The sequence below is a fragment of the Antechinus flavipes genome, chromosome 3 (assembly GCF_016432865.1).
Source record: "Antechinus flavipes isolate AdamAnt ecotype Samford, QLD, Australia chromosome 3, AdamAnt_v2, whole genome shotgun sequence".
NCBI lineage: Eukaryota > Metazoa > Chordata > Mammalia > Dasyuromorphia > Dasyuridae > Antechinus > Antechinus flavipes.
The window spans coordinates 172,794,220-172,812,156 of record NC_067400.1 but is presented as its reverse complement, the minus strand read 5'-3'; the positions used below and the strand labels follow the sequence as shown (position 1 = coordinate 172,812,156).

Here is a 17,937-nt window from a genome sequence, read left to right as displayed (position 1 = left end):
GGAGAGGTTGCAAAAACTGTCAACATCATCATGCTAAAAGAGTCAGGTAGAACAAGAATAGTTATCTTCCTTAATAAGTAGATGCTAAGATAGAATCAGTAGCCATATATTGACCTGATAAAGCTTTTTGTTAGTTTGTTATTTTATTTGATTGTTTGCTGGGCTATCAATCAATAAACATTTATAAAATACCTTCTATGCAATAGGTTCTCTACTAGGTCCACAGTTACAAAGAAGTCCCTGTCTTCAAAGAGCTTACATTCTAATGACTAGCAGTGTTTCCTTACATGTTCCATACATACCATGCACTAGTATTACTGATTTTTGGCTGATTGTCTAAGCCTATTAAAACTAAATAGATAATATGGCACTTTAGCATATGGAAACAATGACTCAATTTCCTAAAGACTTACATTTCTGCATCCTTTAAGAACTGGACAGATATAAGTGGGTTTGAAATTTGATATTACTTTATTTCTTTTCTGTCTTCATTACAGTGTCCTCCACATAATATTTAATCAACTCATTTTGCTGTTCTTTATGAAATGAGAGGGTAACGACTCAAAAGCCTGTGGACATTGGATAGTAGGGGTGTGTGGAGTTTTTAACTTCCTTTTGTACGTCATGGAAATCTCTGAAGGCTATAGACTACCCTGAATGATGTTCTTAAATGCATACAGAATTAGAAAGGAAATCAATTATGTTGAAATAAGGAAAGACTTTTTTCCTATTATTCAAGTTATTGGACCCTTTGAAATCTGTCCACAGGCACCAGGGCAAGAATCTCTCGCCAAAAGCCAGCATTCCATTTCCTTCATTTTCAGGGTCTCCTAATATTAAAAGCTCATTTTTAGTCTTTTTTCCCTAAAAGGTATAGACACTTTTAGGTTCCTCCTCTCAAACCTAAAGCTTCTGCAAGTATTAAAACATTTTGTTTAGGGGAAATGAGCTCCTTGACATCAATATATATGGTACATGATATTTTTTTCAGCTGTTTTCCCCTTTCTTAAGTGTTTTGCATTGTTTTCTTTCTTGGTATCTCTGGTTCAAAATGAAGTAGAAACTCACAGCCTTTGGCTAAGACAAGAGTTGATGAATTCTACCATCACCATCCCATCCTTGTGCCTATATCAGATTTCTATGGGAAGAAATTTCTCTGATATCTCCTTCTGTAAGATCAAAATAAAGGGTGCTGTATGTAAATGAGGACCAAATTACTACTTGCTGTCACCCTGAAATACTTGGGGGTACACCCAAAATATAACAGAGAAAAGTATTCTTTCATCAGTCAGCAAATGTTTCACATTCCATTCCATAGCAAAGAACTAGTTCCTTCCTCCCTTTCCTGAAACACAGCTTTCTGCTGAGGCCAAGAAAAATTCTTTATCTCTTGAACAACTCAGTCCTTGATGTCACTTGTGAAAAGTTCAGTCCAATGATTCAGCTCAGAAAAAGACCTGCCTGGAAGGGATTTGGTCCAGTTTTGCTGCCAAATATGTAGTTAGGGAAGCAGTTATGGATTTTTCAGAGGTTCTGTTAAATAACTCTATTTCTCATCTTCCCTTTATCTGTCTGATTAAATTTCCAACTAAAAAGAAGCAAGAAATTGTGTGTGTGTGTATGGGTGTGTATGAAAATTATATGGGTGTATGTGTGTTTGTGTATGTATTTAGTTTGGAAATTATACACACACACACACACACACACATATACAGAAATACATACATATATGAATGAAATCTTTTGGGGAGTATATGTAAAACACCATGGTTGTTTAAAAATTGTGTGATAATTGTAGGTTAGTGGACCCAGACAGCATTGGGAGTTGAGAAACTTGAATTCTAGTCTTTGCTCTACTTTCTTTTTCAATTAACTATATGGTCCTGGGCAAATCACTCTCCCTCTCCTGGCATTCATTTCCTAATTTCTTACTGAATTGGAAAATCTGATCTCTAAGGGTTTTTTCCCCAACTCTTAGTATCCCAGTATTCTTTGAAAAAACTATCCCTCACCAAAAGGACAGATACAAGATAGGGCAATAATAGGAAGAAGTACAGCAAGCTCCCTCTCATCCAACTTTTCCAAAACGATTGAGAAATGTAGCAGACTGAATCCTGAGCAGAGAATCCAAGAAAAAAATCACAGTGAGTCATTTTTTTTCCAGTCCAAAGCAGAATAGGGAGATAGAAAAAGAAGTCTGCAGACACCAAGGGAAGGATATAGCCAGTAATGGCAGAGCATTTCAGTGCAGAGAGAGACTGTGAACCAGGGCTAGAGGCCCCAATCCTAATAAGCCTAATAAGCCAAATAAGCCTAAAATTGAGAAGAGTAAAAGTATATGTGCCATTTGGCAGCTTTGCCACTCACTACCCAGTTCTGGGTCACTGATCTAGGGTTGACTAAGAAAGGTTAGCCTAGGAATGAGATGTAGTTAATATACATTCTAGGTTTTTTACTAAACAATGAGCATGCAGTGCTATGGGACTCAGACACTAGGAACAGAGCAGAGTCTCATTTCTAGTTTTAAGCCCAAGCTGAGTCCAGCAGCAATCTACTAAGATGGGAGCATGCTCATAGGCATGTTGCTCAGACCAAGCCTAGGTTAGGCACTTGCAGAGCTTGGGCCAAAAAAAAAAAAAATTGTACTAAGATTTGAATTGATTCAGACCACTTTGGAAGCATTGAAAGTTTGCAAGTCCCTAGTCTGAACTGTCCCTGAAATACTAAAGAACACAATAACTGTTGCCTCAAGAAAATAATAGCAAAAGCAGTTCAGACATTTTTGCTGGAAGTGCACAGAGTCTACCCCTAATATAAAGTCCAAAGTTAAGCTGAAATAATGAATAAACAATGAAAAGAATCCCACCATTTAGAACAATGTGACAGGGATGCTCAAGAAACAAATACAGAAGAGAATGAAGAGCAATGGTCACAAGTTAAATTGGAATTACTAGAGTAAAAATACAAAAGATACAGGCTTACAACCAAGAATAACTTACCCAACAAAACTAAGTATCATCCAACAAGTGGAAAATGAATTTTGAGTGGAATTGAGGATTTCTGTGCATTCCTAATTAAAAGACCAAAGCTATATAGAAATTTTGAAGTGCAAACACAGGAGTCAAGGGAAATATAAAAAGATAAACATATGAGAATAAGGAACTATACAGGTGTCTATTTATATTCTAAAATAGGAACATGTGTCTCCTCATTGCTCTAATATCATTAGGAATCATAAAGGAAGTCTAATTAGACAGAAGATCTGGGTATGTCTGTTCTATATTGATTGTAAAAGAAAAATATGAATACTTTCTTCCTTCTTTGTGGTCATTTGAACAGGAATATGGTGGGAGGAAGTGGAGGGAGAAGAAAGATTAGGAAAGATATTTCTCATAATCAGGGAGGCAAGCAGAAGTATATAAAAACAAAGTTTAAAAAGTAGGGGAAGTGGGTAATACTTGAAATTCATTCTCATCTCATTTGGTCAAAGGAGGGAAGAACACATACATACACACACAGTTGAGTTCAGAAATACTTTTCAATAAACAGGAGGAAAAGAAGAGTGAGATAAGGACATAAGAGGGAGGATAGATTAAAAAAGAAATTAGTCCTAAGTAAAACAAATTCTAAGAATTTGCTAAAAAATACTTACAGAAGCTCTTTTTGTAGTGACAAGGACTTGGGGAATGGCTGAACAAATTGTGATACAATGTGATAGAAGACTATTGTGCTTTATTTATTAAAATAAATGACAAAGGGGATGGTTTAAAAAAATAAAACTTGGAAAGCTTGTATAATCTAATACAGATTGAAGTGAGTAGTACCAGGAGAACAATTTATATAATGACAACAATATTATAAAGATGAACAACTCTGAAAGACTTATGAACTCTGTTCAGCAAAAAAGCCAAGCACAATTCCAGAGAACTCATGATGACACATGCTTTTCATGTCCAGATAAGAAAAGCAAAGAACTCCAAGAAAATTGAGATATATTTCTTTTGGATATGGCCAATGTGGGAATCTATTTTGCTTGACAATACATATTTCTAATAGGATTTTTCCTTCCTTCCTTCCTTCTTTCCTTCCTTCCTTCCTTCTTTCCTTCCTTCCTTCCTTCCTTCCTTTCTTCTATTCCTTTCTTCCATTCCTTTTTTCTTTCTTTCCTCCCTCTTCTTTTCTTCTTTCTTTTCTTTTCTTTTTCTCTATTTCTTTTCTTCCCTCCCTACTTTCCTCTCTTATTCCCTCACCCTCTTTTTCTCTTTCTCATTTGGAGGAACAGGAAAGATAGAAAGACAAAAAACAAGTTAATAAAGATTTTAAAATTTTAAAAATAAAAAAGAAGAAAAATTAACCCTTTCATGCCCCCATCTTTAGTAATCCCTACATATTTACCAGTAGGCTCAGACATGTTGAACAGATTAGGAAACTAATTGTTCTGAGGTATAGTATGAGTAATAATTACCAAATTATTTTTTCTATATCAAGAAAAATTACCCACCCACTATTAGTGAGCCAATGTGCTTTCAATCTTTTTTCCAATAATGAATTTGCCTTTGCCATCTATGTTTGTTTTTTTTAAATCCTCTTGAGATCAGACACATCATATTGCAAATGAATCAAAAAAACAAACCCAGCCATGAAACTAATGCATAATATATATAGGTGTAGAGCAATATTGAGGAAAGAGGGATTTAAAACATTTAGACTTTTATCTTAAGGTGAATTTCATGGCTCTGTGTTACTCCTTAATTCTTTAATCCTTTTTTTGTTACATAGTTGCCACTTTTCATTTCTGGACTCAAATGCTATTCATTTAATAGAAAAAGGTATTTATTGGTAACCAACCAAAATCAACTATGCAAGTATCTTACAAATATATTAAGGGGCTGTCTCAGGTCCAGAATTTTGCAAGTGTTTTGTTGGCTGAAATTTTTGGAAAACAAACAATCTTTAGGGTATGCCTTCAAGGTCAAGGAGAAACTTGCTAAGACACTAAAAAAACAATTGTGCAAGATTACTTAGTTTCAGAAAGAAGCTCCCAAATTGCCAGCTTTTAGTCCTTCTATGAATGCTGAGTAACCTGATCTCTTCTTCAGGGAGCTAAGATGACTCTCAGGGCTGAAACTATGTATAGTGTTATTATACGTGCTAAATCAAAGTGGCATAGACAATTCAAAACAACAATAACGACCACCACCACCACAATCAGATGAACAACTCCTTGCAAAGTTAGCTAGAAAACCAAGCATGAACTCTATTCTCCTGTGATTTCTTCAGGTACAAATACCAGGAAAGAAAACTTTACAAATAAAACACTTACTGATAATCAAGATGGAGAATCCCCATTGGTGTTCAGCACTATATGTTTTCAGAGACATAAGCATTAGTCTTTAAAAAAGCCAATCTCTTAATATATTCTCTCCAAACACAAAGTGAAATCAAAATGATCTAAGAAGTTCTTACATTTAGATTCCAAAAAACTTGGGTTCAAACCCTCATTCTCATACTTAATAATTTTGTGATCCTGGGCAAAACATAACTTCTCTAAATCTTAGTTTCTTTATCTGTAAAATGAAGGGGTTGTATTAAATGACTTAAGGTCCTTTCTATTTGTAAATCTATGGTTCTATGGCTCCATGGATCTATGAGTGGCAACCAGTCCTATAGATGATGTCTCTAATATAATACCTCCAGTAAAAGTAATCCTATATTTGTTTTTATCATAAAGTATATTTCCCTGAGAAGAAATAAACATTCTTTCTCTGTGGTGGTTAAGATTTCATAGGATTCACTTGAGTATGCAGGAGTGGAAAGAATACTTGATTTGGAGACATAAAATCCAAGAACTTGCTATGTGAACTTATATAAGTCACTTAACTCTGTAGTTTTCAGAAAGTCCCTTCCAAATTTTATGGTCCTCATGGATGAGTGTGAAATAAGAAAATATTATACAGAGAAGAGAGACTGAATCTTCTGTTATGGGAGCTGATAGCTTTAAAATTAGCTATACCATAATATTTGCATTATTCATACATGAGAAAGATTTAAAGCAGATGTTATATTCCTTTATTCCTCTTCTTTTAAGGATACAAAAAAATGCAGCCATTTTCATTTCTTGGATAAGTTACCTTTCTAGGCCTTCTATTAGGGAGGCCTTCTTGGGGAATCAAGTAAGATAAAATATGTTCTTAAGCACGTGTTAAGTAAAATTTCACATTGAATTAGTGGTGGTAAGAATTATTACTCTGGAATCAAGGCCCATTTTCCATAATGCTAATCCTATTTAGCTCAGAAGCATATCCAAAGCTATCTAGAAAATCCTAAAACCCAAGGTCTCTTGAGCAGGAGGAGCTACTGCTTAATCTGGGCCACTTCAAAGCCAGATAGTATGCAATGTTTTCAGGGATATTGTACAACCTATTGGCTAAACCCAAATTATATAAAATAGAGAAAAGGGAAGGATAGCATTTATTTGGCAAAATTAAACATCCATAATATCACAATTGAGCAGAATTTTTTCACAATAAGATAAAATTTAATAGGTATAAATGCAAAGTTTTTTATGGATTTAAAACATCAATCTCACAAGTGTAGAATGGGGAAAATGTGACTAAACAATACATCATATGAAATAGACTTGAAGACTTTAGTGGCCTGCAAACTCAATATGAGCTGACTATATGACCTAACAGCTAAAAAGCCAGTTTCAACATCATTTGCATCAAAGGAGGCTTGATATTCTGAGAACTAAGGAGGCATTTTACACTAGTCACAACTCACCTATGGGATTTTATTCAGCTTTTTAACTGTATATTTTTTAGAAATAATGATCTCTATTCTGAGCCCAAAAGGTTAAAGTCTGAAGGAAAAGGGGCTCATTTATGTTTTCTAACATATATTTAAGGTGCTCTATCTTCTGCTTTTCTGGTACTCCTAGTAGGTAGAAACAAGATGGGCAGCACTTAAGTCCCAGGGGTTACTACCTGAGACAAAGAGAAAAAGGTTATGGATCCTTTAAGGAATGCAAAAAGGATAACATAGTTGTCTCTGAACAATGACCCTTTTCTTCATTATGTTGAATACCAGTACTGAGCAAAGCTGTGAAAAAGTCCGAAAATATTCAGTGTCTCACGTTAGAGCAGAAAGACAGTGGTTATGGAGGTGAAATCTTGGCAATTTAAAGTCTATTGCATAGTAACCTTCTATCCTTAGCCCTCTTCCTTCCCTCCCTAGTTTTCCCTCCCCTTTCTACCCCCGGAAATTCTAGCTATTGAGACTTTTGATATAGCAGTGAGCATTGTGCAAATATTCTTTGGCATCCATGTATAATAATAACTCTAAACTCTGTATGGTAGAAACTCCTTAAACTTTTGGATTACCTAATTGTCACATTTGGGTGAGTTTTCCTGTCTCTGTGATATTGTTTCGCTGTATTGGACTGCATCATGGAAACTTCAGCTATGCTGGTGAGAACCTACTCTCTGCATAAATAGCAGCCACATGAGATCTGTTCTTTAACCATGGGGCACTTAAAACAACAGGCTGGAATTATGCAAATGTTTAACTATGTACTTATTATGCCCAACTTAACTTGTCATCACTTGTAGTAGATCAGTTGAAATTCATTTAGAAATGAGGTTTCCTTGTTGCATCGATTGAATCAAAGTGAGCAGACCTGACCAGAAATTCCAGTCACTTTGAAAATACAAGTCTAGATTTGAAACTTCTCAGGAATATTGAGGTAGGGGGTTGGGGAGAAGGGAGATAGAGAAAGGAGATGGAGAATTAGACAAATTCTATCTTAGAATATAAAATTAAGTGGAAAAATAAGGACATTCAGTGAATTTTTTAAAGTTCTTCTCAAGCCAGAATACTGAGTCACAGAGGGAGAATATTTGAACTCTTTTGAAGCAATAGCTTATTTCAGAGAGATTCAACTCCCTATGACTGCCATGCTTCTGGCTTAGCAGAGAGAGAGGGTGTGGTAAACTCAAAGTTATCCTTTGCTAATATTCCCTATGAAAGGAACATTTACTGAAGATGATGGGAATTTTAGCTAAGCATCAGTGGCAGGTTACTCCTTTGCCATGGCTTGGCTTACTGAAAGAAGTTGTAATCAGGGATATAAAAGATGTATTGAATTATTCGGGAAGACTTTTGGGTCAAGTGGAATGATTTCATCTGATTTACTCCTTGGGAGGTCCTCTGGGATTCTTAGAAGAAAGTCAAGGTCCCTCTCTTACTTCCTTAACCCCAGACTCTTGAATGTTTCTGGGTTGCAGCAATATTTCCATCTGGCTGAAGTGGGTGGGCTGCTTCTTATTCAGAGTTTATTAGGATTTTTTTCCCCTGAAATTTGACCACTGAAATCTGCTTAAAACAAGTTGCAGTATATTCCACTGTCCGTTGTCAAAAAGGTGAGAGTACTACTACCCTTGGTTTGACAGCTAACATGAGGAAGATAGTTCCATGCTCACACACTTCCTTAGTGACAGATGATGCTTTTGTCTTACCATTTTCCATTGAAATTCCTCTCAAGACCTGGTTGTCTTGGGGGTAAAGGGAGAGTTCTTTGAGAAGATCATTTGTTTTTGTTCCTTCATGTTCCTCTCATTTAAAAAACGAATAAATACAAAAGCTGCAAATGTAATTGAAGTAATTTTCCTGAGATGTTTCCTTTGTGTTGTTTCAAAAATCAGATTTGCCAGACCAGTGTACGCCATATCCCTGTGAAAGAAAAGGAACAGTAAACTGTCAGGATCTGATGGGAACTTTCTACTGTCAATGTAAAACTGGCTGGAGTGGAAGACTTTGTGATCAAGGTAAATATCTTTCTTGCTCACTACTTATCTCCCTTGATAGCTTAGGATATAGATACTAGTATAGTGGGTAATGAGATAGAACAAAGGTGTTTGGAGTTGAAGTTTATTTTGGCTTCAGTCTTGGTCCTTTTGGTTTCTTGCTCTGTGACCTTGGTCAAGTCATTTAACCCCTGCTTTTGTTTTCTCGCCAGCAAAATGGAGATAATAATAATACCTTAGTACCTATCTCACAAGACTGTTATGAACAAAACTCTTTGTAATCATAAATTACTATTTAAAAAGACAGTTATATGTTCAAGTCTGTTTGAATTTAGAATTTTATTTGTTTGAATGTTTATAGATTTGAATTTTATTTCTTTTTCTCCTCTTACTTCCCTTCTGCCAATTGCTATAGAATGCTGAATCCTTATCTTGCCACAGGCACAGGATTCTAACTCTGATCTGAGGCAAAAAAGGGAAAGAAAGAGGAGAAATGGAATCCTTCTTTGTACCTCCAGGAGAATGGGAGTTATCTTCAGCCAAGGGGATAGGACCACAGAATCTGAGAATGAAAAAAAGATTATTTTTAAAATTGGCAACGTGTTGTGTTTCAAAAAGAAAGGGAGCATTACATATGTACTGTAAGTGTCCAGATATTGCTAGTCATGTCAGTCCTGTGTTCTTCTAATTCAAACATCTGTGAAATCCCCAACATGGGACTGACATTATCCAGAAGAAAGAACAGGAAAGCCAAGTGTGGGGTAATAGAACATATACCCAGAGGAGCTTTTCTAATGCAAAACCAAATTATCCATGGAGGGAAATGCTACAGATATAGTTTGCTCAAATTTTAACAAAATCTTTGATAAAGTCTCTCATGCTATTCTTGAGGAAAAGACAGAGAGATATGGGCTAAAAGAATAATGAGATTTATTCAAAACTGGTTAAATAGCTGGTGCCAAAGAACAATGATTGATCACTATTTAATGGCTATTCTCAAAGGAACCTCCCTTTGGGTGTCCCAAAGATCTCTGTTTGATCCTGTGCTATTTAACATTTTTGCCCATAAATTAAAGCAAGCCGTAGTTGGCAAAAATTCAGGTAACCCAAAGTGAGGCATAGCATCAGATACCAAAAAACAACTGACAAGTTAGAACCAATATTTTCAATTGAATGAAATCAATGTTAATGGATTTCACTATCACAAGATGAAGGAAAGTAACTGGACAGCAATTTCTGTGAAAGAGTTCTAAGGATCTGGGGGAATTATAGGATCAATGTGATTCAACAGTGTGATATGACGGTCTCTCCCTTCCCCTTCCTCAAAAGCTATAATTTGATAGCGGGCTTTGAGGGATAAGGAAGAGAGAATACTATTATATTCTGTTGCCGTAAAACCTTATCTGGAGAATTGTCACCATTACTGGATACTATGTCTTTGGAAGGATCTTGTTCAATTGGAGCATTTCCAGAAGTCACCAGCATGGTGAAAGGTCTGAAGTTCATACCACACAAAGACTGGTAGAAAGAACAAGTGATGTTTAGTTTGGACAGAAGAGTCTAGGGACTATAGTAGTCATTTTGAAGGATTTGAAGAAATAGCTTATGGAAGAGAAATTGGTTATGTTTTTCTTAGTCCCAGAAGGGAGAACTTGGAGAAATAAGTAGAAGAGGCAAATTTAGGCTTAGTATTTCCTATCAAAAAAAGCTCCAAATGGAAATGAGCTGCCTTTGGAAAGAATGGGTTCCCTCCTCCAAGAGGTCTTCCAGCCAAGGCTGGAATGTTATGGAAGGAACTCTTTGTGGGCGCAGGTTGGACAAAATGGCTTCTGAGGTTCCCACCAATAAAGAGGTTCTGTGATTTTAAGAAATGAGTCAACATCTAAGGGCTACCCATTAGTTTAAGGCACTTGGGACAGATTGACATGGGACATATACTATTACTTTATGCCATTATACTCAAATTTCAACTTTCTGGTCATCCCAAGTCACCTTTGTCTCTACTTTTAGATATCAATGAATGTAACCATCAGAACGGGGGCTGCAGTCAGATCTGTCACAACGAGGATGGTGGCTTCTCCTGTGGGTGTCACAGTGGCTACAATCTTCTCCCCAACAATAGGACTTGTGAAGGTAAGGAAAGTTCTACTTCTACCTACTTTAAGAAGTTCAGAGTTGTGAGTCAATGGGGCCACTTGGCAATCATGTGTCAAGGTACCCTGACTTCCTCTCTAGAGCTCCCTTTACCTTCTGTAAGATTTTCTCAGATGTTGTGCCTTTCTAATGGCCAGCCTCATGGAATAGTGTTTGCTCTTCCTCTAAGAAGCCTCTGGAGAACTCTGGGACCTTGTCTAATTGCGGGCTGAGACGGAGAAAGGGGAGAAGAGCCAGGGGAAAGTCAGTACATGCCTAGGCATGCCAGCGGTTCCCGGGCTCTACTCTCTAACACCATAACATTAAAATGACTCACCAGAGAATTTGTGGGTTGGAACTGGCCTAGATTGGTCCAGCTGATCAGCCCTCACATCCTGATTTGGGAAGAGGGGAGAGGCTTGGCAGGGTCAATTGTTATGACTCTTTCCAGTCTCGATGGGCTTATTATATACAAGTTTGCTGTTTTGGCATTGCTTCCTATGTTGGGAATGAAACTCATTGCTGGGACATTTTCAGAGGAACTGTGCCAGCATCACGGGGGTTACTGTGGTTGATGCTATCTGCCAATAAAAAAACAAAAAGCCTATGTGCCTCTCATTTATCCACTCATATCAATTGATATAACTATCCCTACTAGGAGATTATGCCTTCCATGGTCTCCTGTTCCTTTCTCAAATATTCTAAACCAAGACAGGCAGCTTCATTATCCAGCTGCTTCTGTTATCCTTACATCTTCTTTAGAACATACCCTTTAAATCTGTGTATGTACCGTAGGATGCAGGGAAATCACTCCATGTGGAATATGGCTGTACCCTATTTGCACAAGGTGTTAAGCTTTTAGTATTGCACTAAAGTCTACCAATGAGGTTTATTTTCTCCCCTTCGTGAGTTCAAATCTGGCCTCAGACATTTACTATCTCTGTGGCCCTGGGCAAGTCATAAAACTTCTAGTTGTCTCAGTTTCCTCAGAAATAAAATAGATATAATAGTATCATAGAGTTATTATGAGAATCAAATGGAATATTTGTGGGGGTTTTTCTTAAAGCATTTAGGATAGTACCTGGAACATAGTAAGTACTATGTAAATGCTTATTCCCTTTCTTCCCTTCCTACATCCTATGTTTGTTACAAGGATCCAAAGAAAATTGTTTTACAAATCCTAGGGTGTTGTAAAATGACAGTTTTTGCATTGCCCTGCCATTCTGTTCACTTTGCATCATATCCAAGTCAAGGACAATGACATTTAAATCTAATGAATTATTTTGGGAAAAAGGACCCATATGTACAAAAATGTTTGTTTTTTTTGTGGTAACAAAAAATTGTAAAATGACTAGATGCCCTCAATTGGGGAATGGCTGAATAAGCTGTGGTATATGAAGGTAATGGAATATTGTTGTTCTATTAAAAAATGATGAATGAGCTGATTTTAGAAAAGTCTGGAAAGATTTACACATAGTGATGCTGAGAGAAACAAGCAGAACCAGGAATACATTGTATGCAACAATAGCAAGAATATGTGATGATCAACTATGAAAAACATGGTTCTTAGTGGTTCAGTGATCCAAAGCAATCCCAATAGACTTTGGACAGAAAATGACATCTGCATCTAGAAAAAGAACTGTGGAGATTGAATGCAAATCAACACATGCTATATTCACTTCTTTTTTCTGTTCTTTTTTTCTCTTCCACGGTTTTTCCCTTTTGTTCTTATTTTTTTCTCCCAACATGATTCATAAAGAAATGTGCATTAAATAAATTAATTAAACATTTTAAAAAATAAAGATCTCTAAAGATAGAAACCTCACATCTGCCATCAGGATCCCATTCTGACCACCTTTTGCTCTTCTAGTCAAGATATGGATTGAAAGTAAGTCCAGAGTCCATAGTTCCTATTTCTTATTAGCCAGATTACTAATTTTACTTCCCTGGGCCTCAGGGTCTTCACTATTGGACTACACAGTTATAAGCCATCTTTCAGCTCCAACATTCCTCCCTTCTTATAGTCATTTATTTCTTTTAAAATTTGATTTAAGTAGCCCCTCTTCCTTTTTCTGGTCCCCCCAGCAGCTACTGACCTCTCCCCACTTGTTTACATATATTTTAGTTATCTGTTCATGTTTTCTTCCTGCAAAGACTAAACTCCTTGAGCCCCAAAACTATTGTCTTTGTATCACTGCATATAGTAGACAATTAGTTCTTGAATGAAATATTAACTTATGTATAAGGCCCAATTGAGAAAAAAAAAATCTCCTGCTTCCATTTATAATTTAACCTTATTTAAAAAAAAAAAAAAAAAAAAAAAAACAGCCTCAAATTTAATTCATTTATCAGGCACCTACAATGTGGGAGATCCTGTGTTTAGAAATTGAGATAGCACCAACAAAAACATGAATTTTTTTTTCTGTTTTCAAGGAGTTTCTATTCAAGCAGAAGTTATAATAAATTCAGAGATAAGTAAATACAAATAATTTGAGGAAGAAGGGATACTAACTCACAATTATCTGATATCAGGATTTCATGAATTTGGAGGATAACAAATTAGCACCTGGAATGGGACAGCTCCTCCTGAAGGTTTATAATCAAACCACCTTTTAAGTTTCTTTTTAATAAGCTAAAGACCTTCTTTTTTTTTTTTTACCTTTCTTCAAGAACTTATTTTCTCCCAATTTTGATGCAGTCTTCTTCTTTCTTTACCCTCCCCAGTCTCTCTACCTCACTTTTGAATTATGTTGATCAACAAAGCTTTTCTCTATAGGGCCTTGTATAATGAAAACATAATAGAAAGCTCACTCCCTGTCCTTGTTTTATGCTCAAGTTTTTAATTTAGCCTGGAATCACAGACTTGTCTTTTTTTCAGAACAGTTTGGCATTGCTGAGTCATTCATGCACAGGTCCTGATGAGCAAGCCACTGCCCATTGAGCTTTTGCTTCAAGACACTAATTAGCATAATACACAGTCTAGAGGATCTTTCTTGGATGCTGAGGATATACTCTCATCCACTCACAACTTTCTCTTTTATTTTATCATTTGTATTTTAAATTTGGAATTCCAAATCTATGGACAAATGAGTCTTGGAAACCTAGGGCTCAAATGTCTTTTTTTTTTCTTGGCATAGGAGGAAAAATCAAAGTTTTTCTACAAGCAGTCATTGTCAGCTTGATTCAGAAATAGTAAGACAATGCTCTGCAAAGTCAGTGAATCAATAAGTATTTATTAAGCACATCCATGTGCCAAGAGCTAAGTTCTGGGGACACAAAGAAAGACAAATGAGAGTCCCTGCTCTCTAGGAGTTTACAGTCTGATAAGGGACACAATTTGTAAATAACTTCATGTAAGCAGGCTATATAAAGGATAAAATGGAAATAACCAAAGAGAGAGGCCATTAAAATAAAGGGGGATCAGTAAAAGTTGGTATTTTAGCTGGAACTTGAAGGAAGTCAGAGGGCAAAGATGGAGAGTGAGAGAATTCCAGGCATGGGGGATAGTCAGAGAAAAGCTTAGGAGTGTCTTTTTCAAGGAGCAGCAAGAAACCCAGTGTCACTGGTTGATAGGATATATGTGTAGGTCCATCCTGGAACAGATGTAAGAAAACTGAAAAGATTACGGGAAACAGGTTATGAAGGGCTTTTGAACACCAAACAAAAGATTTTATATTTGATACTGAAAGTGACAGAGAACAAGAGGAATTATTTAGTAGTAAGTGACATGATGAGAATTAAACTTTAGGAAGACCATTTAGCCAAATGGAATATAAGCGGGAATGAAAAGAAGCTTGTAACAAGCAGACCCACTGGCAATTGTCCGGGCATGAGATGATAAGGACCTACTCTAGGGCAAGGCGGGATAGGGGGTGGGGATCAAAGAGTTTGGAGTATCTGTGTCAGAAGAAAGAAGGGAATACATGGAAAAAGATACAATAAAGATAAAAACCACAGTCTTTGGCAACAGATTGGATCTGGGAGATAAGAGTCTAGGATGACACCTATATTGAGAGTTTAGGTGACTAAACTAACTATAGGTGATGGGCTGGAAGTTAGGAAGACGAAAGGATTGGGGTGAGGGGAATTAGACCAATTAATTGGATCCCACAGAGCCTCCAAGGAGTTGGTTGGGTCAAGCATGATTAAGAGTACTGGGAGCGGATAGCTGGTGCAATGAAGAGAGTACCATCTCTGGAGTCAGAAGGACCTGACTTCAAATCCAGCTTTAGACATATTAGCTTACTAGCTATGTGACCCTAAGTAAATAACTTAACCCCAATTGCTTTCAAAAAAGAAAAAGAGTATTGGATTTGGAATCAGGAAAAATTGGGTTCAGCTCCTACTTTAGACATTAGCTGTATGATCTTTAACATCACTTAACTTTTCTCACATTCAATTTGTCTCTCTTTAAAATGAGTGATAATTATAGCATTGATCTCATTGGTCTGTTGTGAGATAAGATAACATATGTAAAGTAGTGGGGGATTTTTCTTTGTTTAAAATGTATTTTGATGAACAAAAACTGATTTTCTCTCTCCCACTACTCTCCATCATTAAAAAAATAACTATAATAAATATGGATAATCAAAAAAAAAAAATTCCACCATTGACCATATCCTCTTCCTTCTCCCCTCCTTCCCACCCAGAAAGAAAAAAGTTTCATTCTGCTCTCATTGCCTCTCTCTCAGGAAATGGATGGCAGGCTTCATCACTAGTTCTCTGGAATCAGTGTTTTTCTCTCTGTTGATCCTCTGATCATCCTGAAATCTTCTTATGTAAAATGTTTTGCCAATATTAAGGTTTTACAGAAATGCTAGCTATTATTCTTATTTCAGTGCTTCCCAGAAAAACAAGGCAAGGGACACCAAGCCCAGTCAAGGGTTCCTTCAGCCTCAGCTACAGGAGACAGAGAAACGCAAGACTTAAATTGCCTGGCTTGCTTTGTTTTCAGCACAGAAGATGACCGCAAAAGCTGTCCTTTTTAAAGCAAAGACCTTGGGTTGTATGCCCATTTTTTCTGAGCAGCACTCTTTAGTCTGTGTTGGCAGAGGATCTGACCTGCACAATCTCTTTCCTTTGGAGATTAAGAGAAGGGATTGGGGGGGGGAGACTCATGATAGCAGGGCAGGCTTACTTCAAGTCGCCTCAGTAGATGCAGTCATCCCCTTGTTTTGGTGTCAGCATGAATGCTATTTTCAAGGGGCCTTCTTCCCCTCTGATGGTGTTGAGCTCTGCTGGCAGCCAGAGTTTTCCATTGCTTGCTGCCAATACTACACAGCTGTAAATTCCTTTTGAGTGGAACTCTAAAAGTATTTACTTGACTCTAATCAGGCTGTTTCTTTTAGCCATTGAGACCGCTATGGTTGTTTGTGGTAAATTGTGAGCAAACACTACTAAGAAGTGAGTGTAGGGAGTGTTAAGAAAGAGAATTTGGGGGTAGGGGACTTGTAAAGTGAAGAAACAAAAAAACTGGGTAGGAAGGAATGGGATTGTATAAGAAACTAACTCTGGCCTCTCAACCTTTTCTGTCTCCAAGTATGCATCCATTTACAATTATATCCAGCAAACTTATTAAGTGTCTACTATATCACAACTGCATCTACTCTTCTGGGCTTTAGGTAAGGAAATGTCAAAGAGTATTGTAGAGAATGCAAATTTTCGAGTCCATCAGAAGAGCTTTCAAATCTAGCATTTAATACTTGCCAGGTTTATAACCATGGACATGATAATTTACTTCTCTGGACTCAACTTCCTTATCTATGAAATAAGACTGATAATACCAGTTCTGCTTACCTCAAGGATGCATTCTGAAGGTGAAAAGAGATGAAAAGTTTAAAGTTATGTTTAAATAACAGTTCTTCCCAAGAAGGTTGCATGGAATTAAAACAATTCTGAGGTACCATCGCATACCTATCAAAATGTCTAAGGTGACAGGAAAAGATAATGATAAATGTTCGAGGGTGTATGGAAAAACTGGAATACTAATATATTATTAGTGGAGTTGTGAGCTGATCCAAACATTCTGGAAAGCCCAAAGGCCTATAAAACTGTGCATATCCTTTGATTCAGCAGTGCCACTCTTGGGTCTGTATTTCAAAGAGATCATAAAAGAGGGGAAAAGACCCACTTGTGCAAAAATGTAATAGCTCTTTTTGTGGTGGTAAAGAATTGGAAATTTAGTACATGAGAAATGGCTGAATAAGTTATGGTATACAAAAGTAATGGAATATCATTGTTCTTTTTTTAAAAAGTGATGAACAGGCTGATTTTAGAAAAGCCTAAAAAGATATACAAGAATGTTGTATGGGATGGTGGATTAAGTGCTTGGACTTTAGAAGAGGGCCAACCTGGGTTCAAATCTACCCTATGATTATTACTAAATCTTTGGGGACCTCAAGAAACTTCCTAGAACTTAGGTACTCAGTCATATAATTGACTAGGTCCAATTATATAGATGAAAGGAGATCCCAATGCTAATGAACTCACTGATATATCATTTTTTCATAAAATTGGACAAGAGCACGTTAGGTATCTCTGGATTTCATAAGAGGATTTTCGAAAAAGAAATGAACCCTAAGTCAGGAGAATTAAGTTTGTGGCCCAGATCTGATACTTAATGGCTATAAAAGACATTTCCTCTCTCTGAATCTATTTCCTCATCTATAAAATGAGCATATAATAGCACTTAGTACACAGGATTGTTGTGAAATTCAACTTGGACAATGTACATGTGGAGCTTTGCAGAGATCTAACAGCAGATCTTCTATTTTTATTATTATTATTATTATTATCCACAGGATTGAGAGCATCAGAGGAATATCACACAATTATAGATTTAGAGCTGAAAGGGATATTCAGACATCCACTCTGACTCCTTCATTTTATAGATGAGAAAATTAATACCCAACAATATTAAGTGATGTGCTCAGCGAAGTAAGTGACAAAGCTGGAATTTGAAATTATCTCTTTTCCCTTAGAGCAGCTAGGTAGTTCAGTG

The 17,937-nt window shown here is 36.6% G+C and overlaps 1 protein-coding gene across 1 annotated transcript in view; it reads left to right on the top strand.

The window, feature by feature from the left end:
- GAS6 (growth arrest specific 6) overlaps nt 1-17,937 on the top strand; it is a 97,324-nt gene that overhangs the window by 49,692 nt on the left and 29,695 nt on the right. The window contains exons 5-6 of the mRNA XM_051984254.1: nt 8,703-8,825; nt 10,815-10,937. Coding sequence (XP_051840214.1) covers nt 8,703-8,825; nt 10,815-10,937 — 246 coding nt within the window. The remainder of the gene's footprint in view (nt 1-8,702; nt 8,826-10,814; nt 10,938-17,937) is intronic.